This window comes from Nyctibius grandis, chromosome Z (genome assembly GCF_013368605.1).
Source record: "Nyctibius grandis isolate bNycGra1 chromosome Z, bNycGra1.pri, whole genome shotgun sequence".
NCBI classification, from domain to species: domain Eukaryota; kingdom Metazoa; phylum Chordata; class Aves; order Nyctibiiformes; family Nyctibiidae; genus Nyctibius; species Nyctibius grandis.
The window spans coordinates 36,305,004-36,328,958 of NC_090695.1; the positions used below are offsets into that span (position 1 = coordinate 36,305,004).

General features: G+C 44.2%; 1 protein-coding gene across 2 annotated transcripts in view; it reads left to right on the forward strand.

Moving 5' to 3' along the window:
- Nucleotides 1–8,056: 8,056 nt before the first annotated feature.
- Nucleotides 8,057–23,955, forward strand: part of LURAP1L (leucine rich adaptor protein 1 like) — a 34,346-nt gene continuing 18,447 nt past the window's right edge. The window contains exons 1-2 of one of the 2 annotated variants that reach the window (XR_011050136.1): nucleotides 8,526–8,613; nucleotides 21,914–23,357. Coding sequence is in view for 1 of the 2 variants with exons in the window: in XM_068423834.1 (XP_068279935.1) it covers nucleotides 8,404–8,613 (210 nt within the window). In the remaining variant the exon portion in view is untranslated. Of the gene's footprint in view, nucleotides 8,614–21,913; nucleotides 23,358–23,955 lie in introns of those variants that run through there. The other variant, XM_068423834.1, reaches the window with a different exon arrangement.

Here is a 23,955-nt window from a genome sequence, read left to right on the forward strand (position 1 = left end):
TTTCAACTGATCTTTCCACTGTGGATGCTGGATGCTGTTTTCTCAACTTACTGCACAGGCTGGGATTTTTAACAGAATAAAACTACTGGTGTTGTATGTATGTTCAGCTCTGTCAGCAGTAAAAATGAAAATGGCTCCAACAAAGTGGTGGTGTCTGGAAATGGTGTTGCAATATGTCCTGGTTTGGCCTAAACCAGGCCAATTTTCCTTTCAGTGATTTTTACTTTCAGCTAAGTCTCTTCTAAGTAACTGCACTTTCTGAAACTAACTGCATGTTTTGCAGACAGTGTCTGCTTCTAGGACTGATACGCTCAAAGTTTGTAGTTATCACTGAGGCACCGGTAGGGATGTTATGCAGAAAGGTTCTTGCTGTACTTGTTCTTAGAGAAACCAAGGTCACTGCTAAATTCCTCACTGATTACAAGTGAAGAGTTGTAGAAGGTCACACCTGCAGGGAGGAGCGGACAGGGCAGGTGACCCAAAATTGACCAACGAAGGTATTCCATCCCATACACGTCATTCTCAGTATAAAGCGGGGGGATCACGAGGGTCTCGCCCCTTCTTCGCCCTTCTTGCCCTTCTGGTATGGCCAATGTCCAAAGAGGACTCTGTCCGTTTTCCTGCTGCCCCCGATCCTGATCCATGCATCCCTGAATCCAGCTCCCGTCCATCGCTGGGCCCAGCCTGGGCCTTCCCGGAGCCTGCCCTGCAGTGCCGGTGGTGATGTGACTGACATCGGGGGAGCTCGATCTTGGTTTTGTATATATTTGTATATATGTAATCATTTCTATTATTATTATTATACTCTTTTTAATTATTATAGTTTATTAAAACTGTTTTAGCTTTCTAACCTGTAAGTCTCTCTCCCTTTTCCCTTTCCCTTTCCCTTTGGGGGGTTGGGGGGGACAGGGCAGGGAGGGTTAATAAAGACCGTCTGTCACCGGTTTAATAGCCAGCCCAGCTTTAAACCATGACACAATAAAATAATAACATTCAATTTCACAGCAAAAGCAATCCCCATACTCAAGCTTTGCATTATGATGCATCTGTGATATTAGAAGGGAAGACGATCAAAGGATTTAGAAATTCCCCTTAGCAACTCTCACATTTCCTCCTGTAATGTGTCAAAGCAGCAAAGGATGAGCGTGATTCATAGGATGCTGTTATTCTGCTGCTTCTTTATATGTCTGATCTGACTGCTTCTAGAAGTTCAGTTTGCTTTCTGCTGTAGATGTGATGTAACTCAATGCTTGGGCCTGATGTGAGGGTTTTGGCACAACTCTAGGGGAAACTGGATGGGTGGAAGCTTTTTGTCCCAGGAAAAAAGGCTTCAGTCTAGGCTGTTGCCTTGATTAGAATTCTCTTGTTTACTTTATTTGTAAAAATTGATACACATTATGAATTTCACTGCAGCTAAAGGACTCTTCTGTTGGTGCAATGGGAACACAGTTGGTTGAAGCAGTTTTTCAATCAGTGGCTCACAAACCTTGGGAGATCTGTGGACGGTTTCTTTGTTAGGCTTGTTTTGCTAAGGAGACTGTAAAATCCACTGCCAGTAGATTTAAAGCTATTGTCCAGCGACGTATCTTTCTGCAGGAAAATATTATGAAGTTTGCAATTGGGAAAAAAGGCTAAACCACTGGACTTGGAGGTTGCTGAGATGGCTGTCCACTGATACTTACAGCCTTATATAAATCAGTACAGTTACCACTGTGACTCTGAGATAGATGCTTACCACAACCTTTAAGGCTTTTATATTAAGCTTGACCCATAGGTGCAGTTCATTGTTCCATGTATTTTTAAAGTAAAGGCTGGGCTGTATAACTGGTATCTACAATCTTTGCCCCGTGGCGGTAATGGCTAATGAAATCATGTATGTACATGGGCAGAGCAGCAGAGAAAGAATAATAATGCTTTATATATGCTTCTATGTTCTCTACATGCCTCTGAAGTCAGTAGGGTACATTAGTACAAGTTGGTGTGAACACATTGCAAAACTGGGCCTTCTCTGTATGCCTTCAGTTCTGATTAATCTGGATTCTTGTACAAGCCCGTGAAACTGCAAGTGCAGCAGTCTCATCTCCTCCTTTTAAACAAAGCCAAGCAAATACTATTCTGTGTTCCTGAATGCTCTTCCTGTGTTCCTTTTTCTGCTCTCTTTTCCCAGCACTTGGCAAGGAACTCAGGAAAAGGGATTAATTACTTTTAGAAGGCATCGCTGACACAATGTGTCAAAACTGACAGAAATAAAATGCCCTGCTCCTTTCTCCACCACCATGTCCATGTTCCACTGTTCATGGGCCTTTGGGCACAGGACAATGCATCACAGCCGTATTCCTCCTGCTGCTGCTGAGGTAACAGTTTATCAGTGCAAGGTGCCCTTGACAGCTGTATCAGACTTTCACAGTTCTTTTTCTTACAATCTTAAATTTGGGTAAAGCCTGTTTTGGGGTGAACTACCTACACACTGCTTTGCCTCAGATGAAAGTTATAACTTTAGTTGGTATGACCCAAACTTCTCCTGCTCTGTTAGCATGCACAAGGCTTTACCTTGTTAGTGAATTTGAGTAAGAGTCACCTTGATGATGATTATTAATGGCTTCTGTTAGTCTACCTGACCTTACTCATCTGCAGTAGTTCTTCAGTTCTAGAGTATCTTCATTCCTCCTAAGGGACCTACTTAAGAAGTTCAGCATTATCCTACCTGAGTAGGAGTCACGCAATGTGACACCAAAGCACGACCAATAAACATCCAGCTCAAACTGCCTCACCCTCCTCTGGGTGTTGGTTTCAATAAACAAATAATAATTGCTTCCTAGAAGCTTCTGACAAAGAATATTGGCATTAGTGAGGTAACTAGTTGAAAGCAGGAAAGGCAAGACTCCTGTCTACCACACCCTGTGTTGTCATGTACCTGGAACTCTTTTAATGCTCCTGCAGCCTTTGAAGACAAGACAAAGGTCCCACTTCTGTAGCCCGTACTTCCATGGGAAGGTCCACTTACAGCAATTATTTATGTAAGGCTTATTTACTTCAGTGAGACTGTGGGATTCCTTCAGGACCCAGATTACTAAAACTGCGTCTCTTACGGTTTATTTATCAGAGGCCCCAGCTCCTTGGCATAAGCAATGCAAAGAATATTCTCCTCATTATCTATGATATTGTCTTTGTCCAACACTTAACGGGAAGTATAGTTTATTATTGGGAATAGTTTCCTCATTTAAAAAAAAAAGGCTATTTTATTACATCATGAAAAATAACCCCCACAAAACTGGCTGTCCTCCAGGAAATGTATTTTTATAAACCATTACTCATCCACAGTCTGATAGGACATAACTCCAGGTTAAATATCAACCAAACTTTTTGCTGTACTGTAGGAATCTGTCTGACACTGTCAACAGATTAAGGAAATAGAAAACTTGTATGGACCTAGGTACCTGCTGGCTACTTTCCAAGATATTCTTCCAGCATAATTTTTATGGAGGGACACTAGTGATGACAACATCTGAGCACTCCGCTCAGTATGGCTAAGCAATTTATGTTGGCCAAAGGTCAAGATCTGTCTGATTGCCTACCTAGTTAAGTGGAAACCTTGAGCAGTCTCTGGATTGGGCTAGTATTTCCAACATGGAGTCAAATTCATCTTGGACGGCACTCTAGCTGAGGGAGGGCCTGACTATATGTGCCCCCTTTGGATCTGTCTTCAGGAAAATTCCTACATTGCAGGATCATATTACAGCTACTTTTGACCTCTAAGACATCTTAAAGACTTTATTTCATAGACATTGAAAAGAAATTTATTATAAAGAGATACACTATTATTAAAATCAATAAAATAAATAACCTGAGCTGCTGTGTCTCTTCCCTTAAGTATAACACATCTAGAAACAAATTTGCTTTTGTTTTGCTGTTCCTTTCCATTTTGAATTCTAGCACTCCTGTCCTGTTTAATGACTTTCATCCTTTGATATCCCATGTGATTAGCCTCAACAATCATTCAAAAGCTAAATCTGTAAAGAACTACCGTTAAAATAAGGATCCTACCTTACAGGGTGGAAAGTAGTTACCTGGTTAAACTACATGCTTGAAGTTCATAAAATCAAGTTGACAATGTGATCTTTGGAAAATGCAGAGGTGTTGCGTGATGGCACTATGGTTTTGTTTACAGTATTTTCACCCTTCTGGACAAAGACAGTACCGTGTTCCAGACCTAGCAGGTTTAGGGCTTCAAGAAAAACTACACAGTGGAATCATTTTAGGATCACCAGTTTACTTTCAAAACGTTTAGCATAAAATCCACTCTCCAATTTCTCATGTAAAATCACGGTTTGACCTAAGGCAACTCTAAGGCAGTGCTCAGTAGAGTCACATGAAAAAACTTTTATTCCTTGGCTCTTACCCCTAGTAGCAGATGCAGATGAGATGGTGTGACAACAGAGAGCCTATCCAAGAAGAGGCTGAACAGCCTCATTTCTTGTCTACACAAGCATCCACACTTTTCTGGACTGAACTATCAAGACTTCCAGCTACAGAAAGCACGAAGTGGTTGATAGGAGGATTTAACAAGGCAGTAAAGTCACTGAGTATGTCTATCTGGACTTAAAAAAAAAAATAAAAAGCTAGCAAAGTCTGATCTAAATGGCCTTATTTAGCGATTCAAAGTAAGAGATTCAAAAAGCTCTGAATCTCACCCAAAGAGTAGACAGCACAGGGCAGAAGAGAACAGGGCGACATGGGAGGATGGCCAGTGTCATCATGGGACGTCTCTCCATTATTTTTCAACAGTCTTGGGAGTCTGGAGAGGTTGCAGTCAACTGGAAGCATGGCATATGTTGTCCCAATTTTCAAGAAGGTAAAGGTCTTCCGACCTTGGTAATTACAGGGCTATCATTCTCACTTCAGTGCCTGGTAAAATTACAGAGAAGGCTATTCTGGGAGTTATTGAAAAACACTTGAGAGACAACAGAGTCATTGGTCATAGCCAGCATGGGTTCACAAGGGGAAAGCCCTGCTTAACTAATTTAATTTCCTTTTATCACAAGGCCACCCATCTCATTGTCCAAGGGAAGGCAGTAGATGAGGGTTTTTTTTTTTATTTTAGCAAAGTTTTTGATACTGTCTGTCACAGTATCCTTCTGGACAAAATGTCCAGCATACAGCTAGACAAGTCCCTAATACATTGGGTGTGCAATTGGATGATGGGTCGGGCTCAAAGTAAATGGGGTTACATGAGGCTGGAAGCCAATCAGCAGTGGGGTTCTCCAGGGTTCAATTTTAGGGCCACTGCTCTTTAATGTTTTTATAAAACATCTGGATTCAGGAATCAAATGTACATTAAGTAAGTTTGCTCATGATGCTAAACTAGGAGGAGCTGTGGACTCGTTTGAGAGAGGCCTTACACAGATATCTGGATATACTGGAGAGCTGGGCAATCACCAACTATATAAAATGTAACAAGAGCAAGTGCCAGATTCTGCACCTGGGATGGGGTAATCCTGGTTATATGTACAAACTGGGGTCAAGAGGCTGAAAAGAAGCACCAAGGAAAGAGATCTGGGGGGTTGGGTTGGTGGCAAGTTGAATATGAACCAACAGTGTGCCCCAGCAGCCAAAAGGGCCAACCGTGTCCCGGGGTGCATCAAGCACAGCATAGCTAGACAGTCAAGGGAGGTGATTGCCCCACTCTGCACTGCACTGGTGCAGCCCCCACCTCCAGTACTGTGTGCCGTTTTGGGCACCTCAATGTAAGAAAGACATCAAACTATTAGAGTGTGTGCAGAGGAGGGCGACCAAGACCGTGAAAGGCCTTGAGGGCAAGACATACAAGGAGCGTCTAAGGTCACTTGGTTTGTTCAGCTTGGAGAAGAGAAGCCTGAGGGGCGACCTCATCGCAGTCTATACCTTCCTCAAGGTGGGCAGCGGAGGGGGAGGTGCTGATCTCCTCTCTCTGGTGACCAGCAACAGGACACGAGGAAATGGAAAGAAGCTGCATCAGGGGAAGTTCAGATTGAACATTAGGAAAAGGTTCTTCACTGAGAGGGTGGTCGGTCGCTGGAACAGCCTCCCCAGGGAAGTGGTCATGGCACCAAGCCTGTCAGAGTTCAGGGAGCATCTGGATGACACTCTTGGTCACATGGCTTAGTTTCAGATAGTCCTGCAAGGAGCAGGGAGTTGCACTCAATGATCCTTATGGGTCCCTTCCAACTTGAGATATTCTATGATTCTAAAATGAAGGTGGAGGATCTGTCCCACAGGATGAGAAAACAATTTAGATACTGTTTGATGCACACGTTTTTGTTTACTCAGAAACCTATTTCCTTGAAACGCAGATTAGTCTACCAAATCTGGTAACCTTGAAGATTTAACAGGGTGGCTTTAACATAGGCATATCTTTTTATCTTTGTATTTCAAGAGTAAATCCATTGACTTGCATGCTGTTATACTGATGCAAAGCCTGCGGGAGGTGAGAATCAGGCCATCAGATAGTAAAGCATAAATTCATGAATGCGTAGGGTACATTGTATACTTTCTGAATGTTGCTCACCTGGAACAACAGAAAACTTATTTTCATTATTTTCAGATTATTTACAGTAGGGTTCGGGGAACTTTTTTATCATTAGGAACATTTTTTTTAAACTAACGTTAAACTTTAGATTATTTCTTCTTACATTTTCATTCTAAAAAGCTTGATAATTGACGTAACCTGAAATCTTAAAAAAAAAATCTTTTAGATCTTGTTTTTAAAAAGTCTCTTCAAAAAGAAAGTTTGAATACAGTCAAATCATGACCGTTTTTATAAGGTGCTTCTTGTATAACAAAGAACCCTCCTCTTACAGTTTAATATTGTAGCAACAGTAACATAAACGTGAACCTTTAGTTAACAAGATGTTCTAGTTCACATAGGAAAAACTTCAACATGATCCTTGCTATTTTACAGAATGGCACAAATCAATATTGATTTGAGGTTATATAGAAGCTGTTCTCCAAATATCCATAGATTAAAATAGAACTGTAGGACACATTTGGGGGTGGTGGCAGTAAGAAGGAGGATTCTGTGATTTCTTGGAGTCTGATTGTATTGATGCAATAAGGGTCCTAGCCTGACATCAATGCACCTATAAGATTATCACACATGTCTGGGATTTTTGTTTGATTGTACTAAACCCTTGCAAAGTTCTCTGATCAATAACTCTGAGATTTTAAAGTACTGATGAAATTATTACACAGAGGACATCTGGTTTGCTGTAACAGTATTTTGTTTTCCCAAGCTCACCACACCACTTCTTGTAGTTCTAGTTGCTATAAAGGACCTGGCACCCGAACAGAGTGGCTGGCCTCACTCTCTCAACCTCACTGATACATGTCAGATGCAGCTCCATGGATGGGGCTATTCATACCCCAAGTTTCACGCCTAAAAGTTTTTTCAGCGCCGGGACAGGTGTACGCAGCAACACCCCGGGCCAAGGAGCAACAGGGAGCTTTCAGCGCTGCTTATCTGCATGGCCAGCACATGCCTCCCTATCAGAGTCAGAGCAACTGGCTCAGATAGCAAACTTTGCTTTTCAAAGAGGAGGAAGGGGGTACAAAAATAATAATTGGGGGGGGGGGGGAGAATCAGCCTGCCTGCATTAAAACTTGTTTGATGAGCGGGAATAACATTCATACTGTACTTATACTACTATCCCTGGTAGAAAGTGATCTAGCGTCACAGAGCTCTGGAAACTATTTTATTTTGTCCTTTTTTTCCCCTTTTTCTTTTCTTTTTCTCTTCTCTCCCTCTTCTCTCCTCTCCTCTCCCCTCCCCTCCTCCCCCGCTCCCCTCTCCTCTCTCTCTCCTTCCCGCTGCCTTTTCCCCCAAGGCACACGCCGTTCCCCAGCCCGGCCCGGCAGCTCCCGGGCGGGGGGCGCACTCCCTGCCGTGTGGGGGCGCCCCGCCGCCGTGCCGCGCCCCTTCTCCAGGCATTACGGTAGGAGGGCCGCGCCGCGCCTCTTCCACCTGCCAGCGGGCTTTAAAGTTGCAGCCGACCGAGACGCGCGATGACTCGGGTGCCGGTGCCCGCGGCGGGCGGGCGGGCACGCAGGCGGCAGCTGCCGGGGCGCATCCCGGTCCCGCAGCCGGAGCAGGGCCGGGGCGCACTCCCCCTTGGCTTAGGGAGAGTTTTGCTCCGTCGCCCCCGCCTGCCTTTGTCTTTCCACCCGTGGCAAAGGAGGGCCGGGGAAGGGCGGGGTGGGGGGGACCTGGTTCGCCCAGGAGATCCCCATGTCTGCGGCGGGTCACTTGCGCGTCTCGGCCGCCGGCCCCGGCGCTGCCGCGCGTTACCGCGCGTCCGCGCCCCTGCAGCGGCCGGGCGGCTGCGGGTAGTGCCGGCGCCGCCGCCGCCGCGAGCCCCTCCGGGTCAAGCCATGGAGCCCGGCGCCCCGCCAGACCTCCGCGACGTCGAGCAAAAGCTGGGGCGCAAGGTGCCCGAGAGCCTGGCGCGGCCGTTGCGCGGGGAGGAGCTCCCGGGACGCCCCGCCGCGCCGGCCCGCGGCTCTGCCGCGGCCCCCCGCCGCCGCCGCGCCGCCGCCCTGGCCAGGCTCGAGACGAAACTTCACCTCCTGAGGCAGGAGATGGTGAGTAGCCGGCGGAGCGGCCCTGCGGCAGCGCTTGGGGCGCTTGCAGCCCTCTCGCACCGCCGCCTCCCTCCCGGCGGTATCGGACCTCCGTGGGCAGCGCGGCCTGCAGGGTCGGCCGGGGACGGGGACAACTTTCCCCCTGCTCTGCGACCCGGCCCCGCCACAGGAAGGTAGTGCTGCCCGCCCCCGGCAGCAGCCGCCCCCTCGCATCCCTCCGGTACGGCCCGGCAGGAGGCCGGTGCCGGCGGGGTGACGGGCAGCGCGGAGGCTGCAGCCGCTGCTGCAGCTGCCCAGGTGAGGAGGAGGTGGTTCAGCTGAACGGCGGGGTGGGGCGGGCGTGTAACTCGTCGGCCCTTTTTCTCGCAGAGTGGCAGTTCGCCAGTGACTCGCTGTTGGCTTCTGTTCCCCTGTCAGCGCTTTAAAAGTACTGAAAGCTGGTGTGTCAATAAACAAAACAATGCACTAATCTCTCTGTTGTAAATGCATGTTCTGCATCGCACCCGTTACCTGCTGGGGACTAAGACCTGAAGAGACACTGGATGTTTTCAGGCTGAAAGTTTGGCCTGGTATTTAGTGACTCAATTTCTGGATGTTGGTTTCCAGAGACTAGCTTGGTTCCAAACAGACTGTGCAGAAGATGCACAGTAATTCTTGGACTATTTATAATTTGGCTGAGAGGGTTTTTTGCTAGTGGTCTGTGATGGGACTGCTGTATTTAGTTCAGAACTTCTACCTTGTTTACTATCTTAATGCTGGTGCTTGTCCTACTTTGTATGTCACCATCTCAATAGATTTATTTTTTGATGATGGCATAAAACTGGCTTCATTTTTTTTTTTAAGACAAACCAAAAAAAACTTCTCTTTACAAGCAAGTGAGCAAGCAACTAGTGAACACTCAGCAGATACGGATTCTGATGATGCGGAGTACTTCAGATGTGCAAGCATAGTTGGCTTCCTTTTTTATTAGGGTGTAATTGTTATGTGTAGTCCCAAAAGAGACTTTTTGGTAGCAGCTCTTTCCATAGCTCTTGCCACTAAGCTTATTTGAAAACAGTATGGAATTTGATCTTTTTGGGATGACGATTTTCCTGGCAACGTGTTGAGATGACTCTGTGCAACTATCTTGGAACTCAGCTGTTTACAGCAAACAAAGCAATCTTATCCTGTGTGAACAAGTATAATGCCATACCATCAGTCCCTGTGCAACCTTATATATAAGCAAAAGGTGTGTGGGTTTATAGGAGTTTTTAAAGAATAAGCTTGCTAGGGGAAAAGGGAAATCAAGAATGGATATTCTGAGAGTTAATAGCCAAGATGATGACCTTAATCTTGAGAGGTAATTTATAAATCACACTTGCTATTGTATGGCTTCATATGGTTTAAGAGATCCTCACAAATTAAACTACCAATGTATTTTAGTGTAATGAACACTGTGAATTTCAGTTTTAACACTGAGTTCCACATTGTTAGTATATCTCATGTTTATTTTTGAATTTTAAGCTTGTACGAGGGTTGTAGAGTGAGCTGCAGGTAGCTTATAATGTGAAACTGTTAGGGGTGTCAGACTGCGAAGGAAACAAGGTAGCCAGAGTTCTTGGCATGGCTGTCTAGACGTGTCATGACAGTTAGGCCTGTTAAGGGGGTGGAAAATGAGTGACTTCCCCCTCATCACCTTTTACTTTTGAGTTGGTCTCTTCACCTACTTTACATTTGCACGTTTCATGTCACAGTCTTCAATTTGCTGCTTCTCCCTCCTGCCACTCAGTTTCCCTCTTTTTCCTCTCTGCCCTCAGCATGAACGTGTTTTAGTCCCAACATCCTTGACCTTTCCTGTTCTTTGTCACTTCCATGACTGACTGACTTTCACAACTGAACTGATTGCTCATGCTTAATAAGGGGAGTTCTGTTACACATCTCTTCCTGTTTGACGTCTACTCTGTGTATGCCCATTAAACCACCAATATAATGACTGTTTGTGAAAGGTAAAGTATTGGCACTCTGTTTATATCTTTTTCGTGCTCTCAAATGTCCTCTGTAATCCAGAGCATGAAAGTGAACTGTCTTCCTGGGATTCTCCTCTACTTTCTTGAGCGACTTAAGGATTTTCCTCTATCCTTAAGGTTTCTTCTGGTTCTTAATCTGTCACTTCCCCCTCTGCAATTTTCTTTGTGACATTGTACAGATCTGATCAATCTAAGAATAATATCGGGTAAAAATCACACTGTTTCTTTCTATGTTTCTTTCTCCTTTTTCTGCACATTCATTCCTAAAACAGAGCCAAAACTTATACCTAGCTTCTTATTTCACACCTCTTTGTAACGTGTTATTCTTTGGCTTCGCTGCAAGGCCTAAGAGGCCTTGAACATGTAGAAAAGTAGTTTATAGCTGCTGCAGGAGTAAACAGCTGCAATCAATGGAAAAGATCAGAAGTTTAGAAAACAAAGTGTAATCCATCAAGCTCTTTTTCTAGTTGCACTATGATGGCAGCTTCTGCAGCCCACTCTACTGAACTTTGGATAGACAAATCTGTGTTGTTTTTTTTTTTTCTTGCTTGCTTCAGACTTGAGGCAAACTTTTTCACAGAATCACAGAATGTTAGGGATTGGAAGGGACCTCGAAAGATCATCTAGTCCAATCCCCCTGCCGCAGCAGGATTGCCTAGACCATATCACACAGGAACGCGTCCAGGCGGGTTTTGAATGTCTCCAGAGAAGGAGACTCCACAACCTCTCTGGGCAGCCTGTTCCAGTGTTCGGTCACCCTCACCGTAAAGAAGTTTTTCCTCATATTTAAGTGGAACTTCCTGTGTTCCAGCTTGCACCCATTGCCCCTTGTCCTGTCAAGGGATGTCACTGAGAAGAGCCTGGCTCCATCCTCATGACACTTGCCCTTTACATATTTATAAACATTAATGAGGTCACCCCTCAGTCTCCTCTTCTCCAAGCTAAAGAGACCCAGCTCCCTCAGCCTTTCCTCATAAGGGAGATGTTCCACCCCCTTAATCATCTTTGTGGCTCTGCGCTGGACTCTCTCTAGCAGTTCCCTGTCCTTGAACTGAGCGGCCCAGAACTGGACACAATATTCCAGATGCGGCCTCACCAGGGCAGAGTAGAGGGGGAGGAGAACCTCTCTTGACCTGCTAACCACACCCCTTCTAATACACCCCAGGATGCCATTGGCCTTCTTGGCCACAAGGGCACACTGCTGGCTCATGGTCATCCTGCTGTCCACTAGGACCCCCAGTTCCCTTTCCCCTATGCTGCTCTCCAGCGGGTCTGCCCCCAACTTGTACTGGTACATGGGGTTGTTCTTGCCCAGATGCAGGACTCTACACTTGCCCTTGTTATATTTCATTAAGTTTCTCCCCGCCCAACTCTCCAGCCTGTCTAGGTCCCTCTGAATGGCTGTGCAGCCTTCCGGTGTGTCAGCCACTCCTCCCAGTTTTGTGTCATCACCGAACTTGCTGACAGCGCACTCTATTCCCTCATCCAACTCATTAATGAATATATTGAATAGAACTGGTCCCAGTACCGACCCTTGAGGGACTCCGCTAGACACAGGCCTCCAGCTGGACTCTGTCCCATTGACCACCACTCTCTGGCTTCTTTCCTTCAGCCAGTTCACAATCCACCTCACTACCCGATCATCCAGACCACACTTCCTCAGTGTAGCTGCGAGGATGCTGTGGGAGACCGTGTCAAACGCTTTACTGAAATCGAGATAGACCACATCCACAGCTTTACCATCATCTATCCCCTGGGTTATGTCCTCATAAAAGGCTATCAAGTTGGTTAAGCATGACTTCCCCTTGGTGAAGCCATGGTGACTGCCCCTCATGATCCCCCTATCCTTGAGGTGCCTAGAGACAGCACCAAGAACAAGTTGTTCCATCACCTTTCCGGGGATGGAGGTGAGGCTGACCGGTCTATAGTTACCCGGGTCCTCCTTCTTGCCCTTTTTGAAGACTGGAGTGACATTCGCTTTCCTCCAGTCCTCAGGCACCTGTCCCGTTACCCACGACTTAGCAAAGATGATGGAGAGTGGCCTAGCAATGACTTCCGCCAGCTCCCTCAGCACCCACGGGTGCATCCCGTCAGGGCCCATGGATTTATGGACGTCCAGATTGCTTAATTGGTCCCTGACCCGCCCTCATCAACCAAGACAGATTCCTCCTCTATCCTGACTTCTTCTGAGGCCTCAGGGGTCCGGGGCTCCTCAGGACAGCCTCCAGCAGTATAGACAGAGGCAAAGAAGGCATTCAGTAACTCCGCCTTCTTTTTATCCTCTGTCTCCAGGACCCCCACCTCATTCATCAGTGGGCCTACATTGCCTCTAGTGTTGGTTTTACCTGCAATGTATTTGAAGAAGCCCTTTCTGTTGTCCTTGACCTCTCTTGCAAGGTTTAATTCTAAGGAGGCCTTAGCTTTCCTAGTTGCCTCCCTACATCCTCTGACAACAGACTGACATTCCTCTCAAGTGGCCAGCCCCTCCTTCCATGATCTGTACACCCTCTTCTTCCACTTGAGTTTGCCCAGCAGTTCCCTGGGCATTTTGTAAGCATTTACAAAACAAGGTTATTCAGGCTTTTCTAGTCACATATAAAAAACTTGACACTGGTTACTCTGCTGACATCTTGATCTTTAGTGCTGAGCAGTACTATCTCATCTTCTTGTATTCTTGTTTTTGTTAATGAAGGTATTTTGGACAGATGTGGCTATTTTCTGTTTTGGTTTGGGTTCTGGGTTTTGTTTCTTTTTTTTTTTAACTTGGCTTTATACAAATTGTGCAATTTTGCAGCTCAGCTTCTGTCCCTTCCCACAGCTATTGTTTGTCATGATGACTGTGCCTATGCTGACAAATTTCAACTAAATCTGACAAATCGGTTTTATAGATACTACCTTAGTATGTTTTGACTTACTGCATTAAATCATGGTGATCCCAAAGCTCTTGGCTATGCTAAGGATGTATTTTACTGTTCACGACATTTTCTCATCACTTTCCAGCTCATAGCTTCTATAAAATACCTCTGTGTTCCCCCAACATCCTATCATTTGGCCCCTGACAGTAAAGAACAAGGGAAGCATACATGAACCTGTGTGTAATGCTTGGGAGTAGACACCAAGCCTTAGTTTGGGCAACATATAATCCTTCCAGTGACCAGAGTAAATTCAAACATACAGGCGTGGAAGTAGGTGGAAGTTTTTGTTCATTTGAAAAACTGGAGGGCTGTCTCCTTTCCTGTCAATGCATACTTTGTCCTTCCAAAGAAATTGATCTTCTAATCTTCCATCCACCTTGTATATGAGAAGCTAGTGCTTATCTTGCTTCAGAACAAAGTAGTGATATCTGTTGGACTGAACACTTCTGAGGAAGAGAGAGATGGTGGAAGCTTTGAGAGCTCTCTCTCATCCAGTTGCCATGTCCTTGGTCTGAAGAGCATGAATGAAATGGTAGACGTGATTACCTCTCCTGTGTCATCTGCTGCAGGGGAATGTTAAGAGATAAGCATATTATCATGTCAATATTTGACTTGGAAATGTAGGTTTTGAGAGTTAAGCACCTGACGGATCAGTGGTGTATGTATGTGGCAACTGTACGTATGCTGGCTAAAGGCCTTGAGGCTTGCATCTTGCTGCTTCAGATTCTTTTGCTGTTCCAAGTGTATGGTTCTTTTCCCCTGAAGCCTGATTTTGCTGGTAGTCACTGGAATCACACACGAAGCACCATGGAGTATCTTTCTGGAAATACGGACGTGCGTGGCCAGGCCTCCTTCACTTTCTTTACCTTCAGTTTTCCCCACCAAGGCCATGATGGAGACTGTTGGACCTGAAAACGTTTGAGGAATAAGGCCATCAAGTAACAGCAGAAGCAAGACGTAATTGCCAGCGTGGGTCAAAATGCTGTGCTCCAGTCAGCGTTGGATGTGATGAGTACCTCCTACTAGCCGATGTGCCCTTGATTCAGCATGAAATTTGTCATAATGTTAATATCAAACTCTTTCTTCCTGTGGTATTTTAGGTGGAATCTTCCATTGGGGGATTAATAATAACCCTTTACAGCTGCAGACCTGTTTGTGGTGCATCATGCTCCTGAAGTCACCATTCAGTACGTATGACTTCAACAGCTACACACGGTGGTAAATAATCAGTGAGGTTCATTCTGCAGCCTGAAATGATACGGCTTCAAAAGCCTCATTTCTCCTTCACGAGTTCTGGGGTTACTTAAGTGGAGATTTTCCTTAACACCTGAAGAAAAAAAGTGTAGGTTTTTTTTCTTTTAGTTCAAAAGTTTCCCAAATCAACTTTTTATTGCCTCTTTGAAAGCTAAAAAAGTTAGAGAGTATAGTTTGTATTACATGCAATAAAAAAAATCGCATGCTTTGCATAAAAATATTTCAGGCAGAAAAGGTAAACTGTGTCTTGGAAGTGAGGAGTAAGTGGCAGTGCTGGGACTTTTAGAGGAGATTCCTTCTAGTGAACACAGCTGAGGATCAGATATTGTTAATGAGTCTGAAGGCCAAACTGGGTATTCTGAGTGCAGCAGTTTTTAGGGTGAAGGGATAAAGAAATGGAAATAACCCTATTGCCAAGAAGTGGAGCATGTCAGATCTAGGCTAAAGGTGTTGGAGATAGAGGCATATTCCTATGTTGTCTCATTAGTTGAGTTTTCTCCCCCTTTGCTCTCCTAGTTCTATTTTAGTATAACTATTTTTAAAAGTCTAATTTACATGGAGGCCTGACAAAATGAAGCAGAAGTAAAAGTACTTTTTATTGATTGGAATTAAGGCAAATATAGTAATTACAATGCTAGTCCTTCTCTTATTCTTTTTTTTTTTTTTTTTAACATATCCTTAGCATGTAAATGAAGGTGCAGGTTGGAGGGCAGAGCTGCTGTAACTCTATTCTACCAGCTCTTAAGAGTTTGAACAACTTCAGATTTGCTTAGATTTATTAGAACTACAGTTGTGGGGGGTCTGCCTTTATTAGTTTCTTTAAAGGACCTTTTTAAAAAAGTCAGCAACTGTGACCTGAAACATTTCTTTAACCCATGCTGTAGGTACAGGCTGCTACATTCACTGTTTTGTGTGATAACATCAATTGACTTAATTGAAGCCAAGATCTGGTTCAGTGTGTCTAGTCAGCAATGCAAAGCTGTGTATCAGATGCTGGTTTTCTGTTAGATTAATTGGAATTTTTGCTTAAAAACTTGATTGAAGATAAAATCTTAAATATAAAATTACTAGTGGCTAAGCCTCAAGGCTGTGTAGGAGGATTTGATTAACATTGGTTTCTTACTGAGCAGTTATTCAGTGAATCCCTAAAGTGAGGCTCTTAGAAGTAGAAAGATGACATACAAAAATAGAAATTAACGTATTTACCCAAGTTCTCCTGAAGTTCACAGGAAAAGCTGGTAAACTTGGATCTTGCTAACAAATTCTCTCCTTTATACCCTCTGGTTTGCATGATGTGGTAGAGGAGTTTGTAATTTTTACATATAATGCAGATTGAGCAATGGTATCAGGATACTCAGGTGAAAAGGGATTTGTTGATTGATCCCTAGGGAAAATGATCAAAGCTAGCAAGAAGAAATTGCAACCTAATTATAGTACCAGAACTTTGCCAAGTTTTCCTTGGTCTTTTCAGACCATCTTTGGAAGGACGAGGTGAGCAAGTGTCTCTGCTTAGCCTGCACCTGGGGTTAAACGATAACAGTTGCTCACTCACCCAATGTCCCTTCCCCAGCTGAGGAGGGGGATTGGGAGAAGAAGGGAGACTTGTGGGTTAAAGTTGAACAGATTTAATAAAATAAAGAAACCAATATCAGTGATAACACAAAACCCACAAAATTATACTTGACTAGAGCGCTGGCAAGTTGCTCCAGGAATAGCAATTGTTGGGAATGAGAGAGGGAGGGAGGGAGGACAGAAGAGAGGAGAGCAACAAGAGCCCTGCCCCTCCCCGGCAAGCTTTGCCTTTTGTAGTGAACTTGATGTTAGTGATATAGAATACACCTGTGGGCCAGCCTGGTCAGCTGCCCTTGATCACCATGGCTGGCCACAAACTGAAACAAAATCTAACAGAAACTTGCTTCTATAGAATTTATCCCATGAAACCAGGACAGGAAGGTTACTTGAATTATGCATATTTAAACATATCTTTTGACTGGCAAATCTCACCCAGTGCCTGGCAAAAGGATTTGAATTGTGGAACATCTCCATGTTGCACTAAGTCAGTGCTTATGACCATTCTCATTGAGCTATGGCAGCAGCTGGAGGGTTTAAGTCCCCAGGAAGCACAGATGAATATGTGCTTACATTATTAGCTACTGCCTGACTGTCTGTGAAACATTGCTGAAACCTTGCCTACCAGCATCAGTGTGAAATGCTTCAGTACAAGTGCTTCTGTCTCATGTATGGATCATCAAAGCAGTGTCAGGAATACTTCACTCAAGACTTCCAGTTAGACTGCCTGTGTACAGTGAGACTTTTGCAGGTCCTTTTTTCGAGCAATATATATTATCAGTTCATGGTGTTGCTTTCCTGATTACTTTGTTTCAAGGGTAGAGGAAGCATTTTGGCTTTGAAGTTGCTTTTTAAAGTCTGATTGCCAACAATTTGTAATAGAAAGACGTGAAGACTAAACCTCCTCTGCAGAGAGCTCTACAGTTTAAGTGATTTATAATAGCTTTTAGCAAATAGATTACAAACTTTCTGATGAGATCAGCAGAACATCATGACTTTCATAGAACCTCCCAGGCTAGAGGACCTCAAAAGATCATCTGGTCCAACTTTTCATGGGAAAGGGAGCCTGGATGAGATTATAAACCACCCTGTCCAATCACATCTTGAAAACCTCCAGTGATGGGGACTCCGCCATGTCCCTGGGGAGGTTGTTCTAGTGATTGATTGTACTCACTGGAAAAAAATTATTTCTTATATCAAGATTAAACCTCTCCTGGTGCAACTTGTATCTGTTGCCCCTTGTCTTCTCCACATAGCTCCTTGTGAAAGGAGAGCCTCCGTCCTCTTTGTAGCAGCCCTTTGAGTTCTAGAATACTGTGATGAGGTCCCCGCTGAGACTTCTCTTTTTCAGGGAGAAAAAACCTAACTCCTTCAGTCTTTTCTCATAAGGCATGTTCTCCAGCCCTTTGATCATCATCATTTTGTATGGATACTTTGTTTTTTGTGGATACTTAATGGCTAACAATAATTTAAAAGTACCTTTTGTGTGTGAGCAGTAAAAACTTGAAATGCACCATACTGAATACATATATTGAGCAGCAGTGAGGGCCAACACTACACTGGCATTTCTACTCTTTGATACTTTTTTCCTAACCGTAAATAGTTAAAGAATATATTTTCAATTTGTTTTTTTAAAGGTTTCAATAACCTTTGTCTGTTCGCTGCCTTCAAGCTCAAAACCTAGTAAACTTTCCACAGTGGACGTGTTTATTTCCTGCATGTTTCCTTTCTGTGCATGTCCTGGAAGAGAGGCTGGATCACAGAATCACAGAATGTTAGGGATTGGAAGGGACCTTGAAAGATCATCTAGTCCAATCCCCCTGCCGGAGCAGGATTGCCTAGACCATATCACACAGGAACGCGTCCAGGCGGGTTTTGAATGTCTCCAGAGAAGGAGACTCCACAACCTCTCTGGGCAGCCTGTTCCAGTGTTCAGTCACCCTCACCGTAAAGAAGTTTTTGCTCATATTTATGTGGAACCTCCTGTGTTCCAACTTGTACCCATTGCCCCTTGTCCTGTCAAGGGATGTCACTGATAAGAGCCTGGCTCCATCCTCATGACACTTGCCCTTTACATATTTATAAACATTAATGAGGTCACCCCTCAGTCTCCTCTTCTCTAAGCTAAAGAGACCCAGCTCCCTCAGCCTCTCCTCATAAGGGAGATGTTCCACTCCCTTAATCATCTTCGTGGCTCTGCTCTGGACTCTCTCTAGCAGTTTCCTGTCCTTCTTGAACTGAGGGGCCCAGAACTGGACACAATATTCCAGATGCGGCCTCACCAGGGCAGAGTAGAGGGGGAGGAGAACCTCTCTTGACCTGCTAACCACACCCCTTCTAATACACCCCAGGATGCCATTGGCCTTCTTGGCCACAAGGGCACACTGCTGGCTCATGGTCATCCTGCTGTCCACTAGGACCCCCAGCTCCCTTTCCCCTACGCTGCTCTCCAACAGGTCTGTCCCCAACTTGTACTGGTACATAGGGTTGTTCTTGCCCAGATGCAGGACTCTACACTTGCCCTTGTTATATTTCATTAAATTTCTCCCCGCTCAACTCTCCAGCCTGTCCAGGTCCCTCTGAATGGCTGTGCAGCCTTCCGGCGCGTCTGCCACTCCTCCCAGTTTTGTGTCATCAGCGAACTTGCTGACAGCGCACTCTAATCCCTCATCCAAGTCATTAATGAATATATTGAATAGAACTGGTCCCAGTACCAACCCTTGCGGGACTCCGCTAGACACAGGCCTCCAACTGGACTCTGTCCCATTGACCACCACTCTCTGGCTTCTTTCCTTCAGCCAGTTCACAATCCACCTCACTACCCGATCATCCAGACCACACTTCCTCAGTTTAGCTGCGAGGATGCTGTGGGAGACCGTATCAAACGCTTTACTGAAATCGAGATAGACCACATCCACAGCTTTACCATCATCTATCCCCTGGGTTATGTCCTCATAAAAGGCTATCAAGTTGGTTAAGCATGACTTCCCCTTGGTGAAGCCATGGTGACTGCCCCTCATGATCCCCCTATCCTTGAGGTGCCTAGAGACAGCACCAAGAACAAGTTGTTCCATCACCTTTCTGGGGATGGAGGTGAGGCTGACCGGTCTATAGTTACCCGGGTCCTCCTTCTTGCCCTTTTTGAAGACTGGAGTGACATTCGCTTTCCTCCAGTCCTCAGGCACCTGTCCCGTTGCCCACGACTTAGCAAAGATGATGGAGAGTGGCCTAGCAATGACTTCCGCCAGCTCCCTCAGCACCCGCGGGTGCATCCCGTCAGGGCCCATGGATTTATGGACGTCCAGATTGCTTAATTGGTCCCTGACCCGCCCTCATCAACCAAGACAGATTCCTCCTCTATCCTGACTTCTTCTGAGGCCTCAGGGGTCCGGGGCTCCTCAGGACAGCCTCCAGCAGTATAGACAGAGGCAAAGAAGGCATTCAGTAACTCCGCCTTCTTTTTATCCTCTGGATAATGGAATCTGGAGCAAATGAGGATGAACTTAAGCGGAGTAAAAAGACAGGGGATCTGAGCTGTTGAAAAGCAATTGGAATTTAATTAAATAGAGTGCAATTTCTCTCTTGGGTTTTCACTTGCATTTATAACCATGGAAGCTGGGCATCTTAAATGTAAGCAGTTTTATAAAAGATGGTTCTCAGATTACTGTTTGTAAAGATGAAGACCTCTGAACAGAAAATTATGGTCGATCTCATAATAAATGGGGAACTTTTTTTGTTACAAAGGTGGACTTGTAGCCTTTGTTTTCCAGCCCTCACTCTAATCAGTGGGTCTGCTATTTGTAACATTTCCCAGGCATTTTTGCCTTCATGCCAGTTGTTCTCTGTGTTGAATTTTGGCTTCAACCACCCACTTATCATTACTGGTGTGGAATGGGAGCAGGTATCTAGTAGGGCAACTGGAGCCTGAGATGGCATCAGTGTATCATTTCATTTCTTGATTTGAGAATTCTGTAACTATTTGGATAGCAATGCTAAAGCCACCTCAGGTCAAAGGATCTGTCCCCTACGCAGTCTGAAATCTTCTGTATAGATATTTTTAAATTCTTACTGAAACAGAGGTAACAGGCAATGCTTGAAACGTTAGCGTGTTTTTTTGTGAATGCAAACCTTCTGTGCTGGAGATATATAAGAAAGTGATGACTTTATAAGCTGTGGTGACTCAGAAGCAGCTTGACCAAATATTGCTCTAAAATAATTGCAACAAAAATGGCTTTTTGCAGGCTTGTGAGAAAGCTATTACATTATTTACAGTGCTGAAGAAACTATTAAAAGCAACAAAAGGAGGGAGGAGAAACTTGAATTTGGACTTAAGTGTGAGGGTGTCCATCAACACAGCAGTTCTGAAGACCAAGATTACCCAGTTTTGGCCGATTAGTTTACTGAATGCTGGGGGGAGGAGTGGGAGAGGGGGACCAAAACCAAACTATGTAAGACTTCCGTATGTCTGGTTTTCTTGTTAGGAAAGTCTGGATGTGTTTTGGTCACTTAAACTGTTCTGTCTAGCTGTCCTGTGGCCTTGTACATACTGTAGTTGTTTTCAAGCCCAGTTTTGAAATATCATCCTTGTCACTGGATAACTTCAGTTAATGCCAAAAGGGAATCATAGTACTAAGAATTTTAAACTTGTGAATCTTGATCTTTTCAGACGCTTAAGGAAGGCATTAACTTTTTTTGTGACAGAATAAGTTGTTCAAGGACTGGAGAAGATTTGGAGACAGAACTGGATAGAAGTGACTGGTTCAGATTTTGAGGAAGAGGTTGAAAGATTTGTACTGAAATATATGACTGCAATAAAAGCCAAGGAGAAGATTAATAATTAAAATAATGGTGTTTCTTTAATGTAGAAGATAAAACATTCCTGCACATCTGTACTTTGCAGTTAAGGATATGTCTGTGAGGGGCTCTTTCTTTATTAGCTGAATGACTACAAACCATATCTAGCTGGGAAACCTTTTGTGCCTGCACTCACCATAGTAATGCTGATTATGAAGTAGTAAGCCTTGCCTGCAGGGTAAGTTGCTTTCTGAGCTTGATTTTACTCTGTACCATGATGCACAGAGCCATGTGAGTACACAAATGGCCTTGATATCCCTACAGCCAAGTAGGGATGCTCTTACTTTGAGTCTATAGCAAGCTGTAGCTCTGCTAGGAGTAAAACCTAGAGTGACAGCAGCAATATTTTTGTATGTATCTGTTGAAGCAGTTGCATTGTGATCCACGTGGTATTGCTATTTGTTTTCCTGTAGTAGATAGGTGTCTGACTAGCATACTTAATTCAGTAGTTGTTGAATTCACAGCTACATAGTGGCTTCTGTCAGGTTAATACATCACTAAGGATTATGCCTGCAGCATGTCTAGACTCCGTTTTGTAAAGTAACCAGTATTGGAGGATGTGGTTTGGAGAAAGATTTTAACTATACTTATTGAAGTAATCTTCCTTCTTTTTCACAGCTTTTAACATACCTTCTCTTTGTCATCAGTCATTTACAGCTTAGGTGTCAATGGATGTCTTTCCATGTCTGTCTTTGTCTCTAGTGAGAGCTGGGTTGCATCCAAAGAGACCAGTGGGCCCAATAGGTTCATCCTGAGATGTCCTCTTCAACAAGTTCTGAAAAGCTGTTCGGCCACATACCTGTGCAGTTTGCAAGCTTCAAGAGGTGCTCAACCGTGTCAGGAAAGTGTTCATGATAACCAACTGGAAGGAACGCTAGTCTGGAATGTGACCAAAATAAGTGACTGAAATACATCCAGAGGGTCTGTAAGCCACCTTGTATTACAGCTTTGAAAGGTATAAACAACACAGCTCAAGTTTTTTCAAATCTAGAAGCATATTCGGATGGTCAGTTATTTCAGAAATATCCTGTGTTATGTTCCAGTGGTGACTCCCTCTGGCTGCCTACCTGCATATAAGCATGTGGAATAAAACATGTCTGAGGATTCCACCCTCAAAGTTGCTCCGAAGGAGATTTCCCTGCTTCCATGAGAGGAAATATGGGGAGGACACTAGAGAGTGTATATATGTCAGGTGTTAAAAGTTAGTTACTCTGTTTTGTCAGAATATGCAGCCTCTCCCAGAGCTTCCATAAACATGGAGAAGAGCAATCCTGGTACAGCTATGCAACTCTGCTCTTAGCAATCTAATCCTTCTCCTCCTTCCCCACCAACCTGGCATTTTGTCAAGGGAATGATATGCCACACTTGTTAATTAACAGGAAACAAAAACTAGCAAAGCTGCTAGGAGAAGTTATCTGAATGTTTCATTTGCCGTGCTGTAAAATAAACTCGCAATACTGTATGGCCCTGCTGGGTGCAGTGCCAGGTGGAGTGAAAGCATTTAGTGCCTGTAAAGCAATAATAAATTGCTATTTAACTACTGGGAGTTTCAGATTTTGTAAACACTTTACTGGCTTAATTTGTAATTTTGTTCACTGTTGTTAGATACCAGCTGCATTCATGACTAAAATACAGTTATGAGAGGAGTGAACATGAAGCCAGAGTGATACTTTTTAGAGGACTTTTCCTACTCTGTGACTGCAAGTGCATTTTGCCTTCACAAGGCCACTTCAACCACTGTAACCGTTAATGGGCTATCTGTATGTCATGGGAAAATTGTGCCGTACGCTGAAATATTTTAGTCTGAAGTGCTGGCCTGTGGCGGGTTCCTAGCGTTACAGGGTTTGTAGGAGAAAACTCTAAATCCTGCAACAGTAAGAGGAGAAAGCCTCTTTGCAACAGAAGAGCAGTACTACTAGCATGCCAAAGCAACAGTAGTTTTGTTCAACTTCAAATGCCCATGGAATTTACGTTCCCATTTCAGAGGGAAAAGAAATGCAACACAAACAATATGATGTTTAAGCTTTTGTCATTTCTCTGCTTAATTTTTATAAATTTGTACTCTGTTGAAGTTTAATGACATTATGGGTCTTCTGAAGTAACTAGCCCTTTTCAAATAAAACCGTACTTCTCTAGTTCAACTCTATTTTGTCTCAGATTTCCTTTTTCTAGTTCTCTCACTTCCCAGGTCACTCTTGATTATTGAAAAGGACATACTTGTCTTTTCCTAGCCATCTGGTGCAAGTCTTATTTCTTCTCCTTATTTCTGCTCCCCAGCTACCTTAGTAACTAGTATTTCCTCAGTAGAAGGAGAAATGGGAAATGTAACCAATGACTTTGATTCCTTCCTGCTTTACTCAACTCTGGTAACTGCATTTATAATTATGATTAATATTCTTTGCTGAACTAGGATCAAGCCACACTGCCCCAGTAGTCTGCTATGTAGAAATCTTTGGTAAGAGCAGGTGTGGGTATAAAAAGAGCAATATAACATAAGCTAGAGTGGTGTAGGAGAAGCTGAGGTCTGCACCACATGGTGTGGATGATGGTCATTGGTCAGAGGAGGAATAAAATAATGTGGAAGAACTGGTACCTCGAGTGTCTGGTTTTTCCTTGTTCATGACTGATTATTTCTGCTGCCTTCTCATGAGAAGTCCTTGGCTAAAAGCATAGGATTTCTGTTTATTTAATTTTTAATATATGCTTTCACTTTATTACCTGGATAATCATGCCTTGTGACCTCC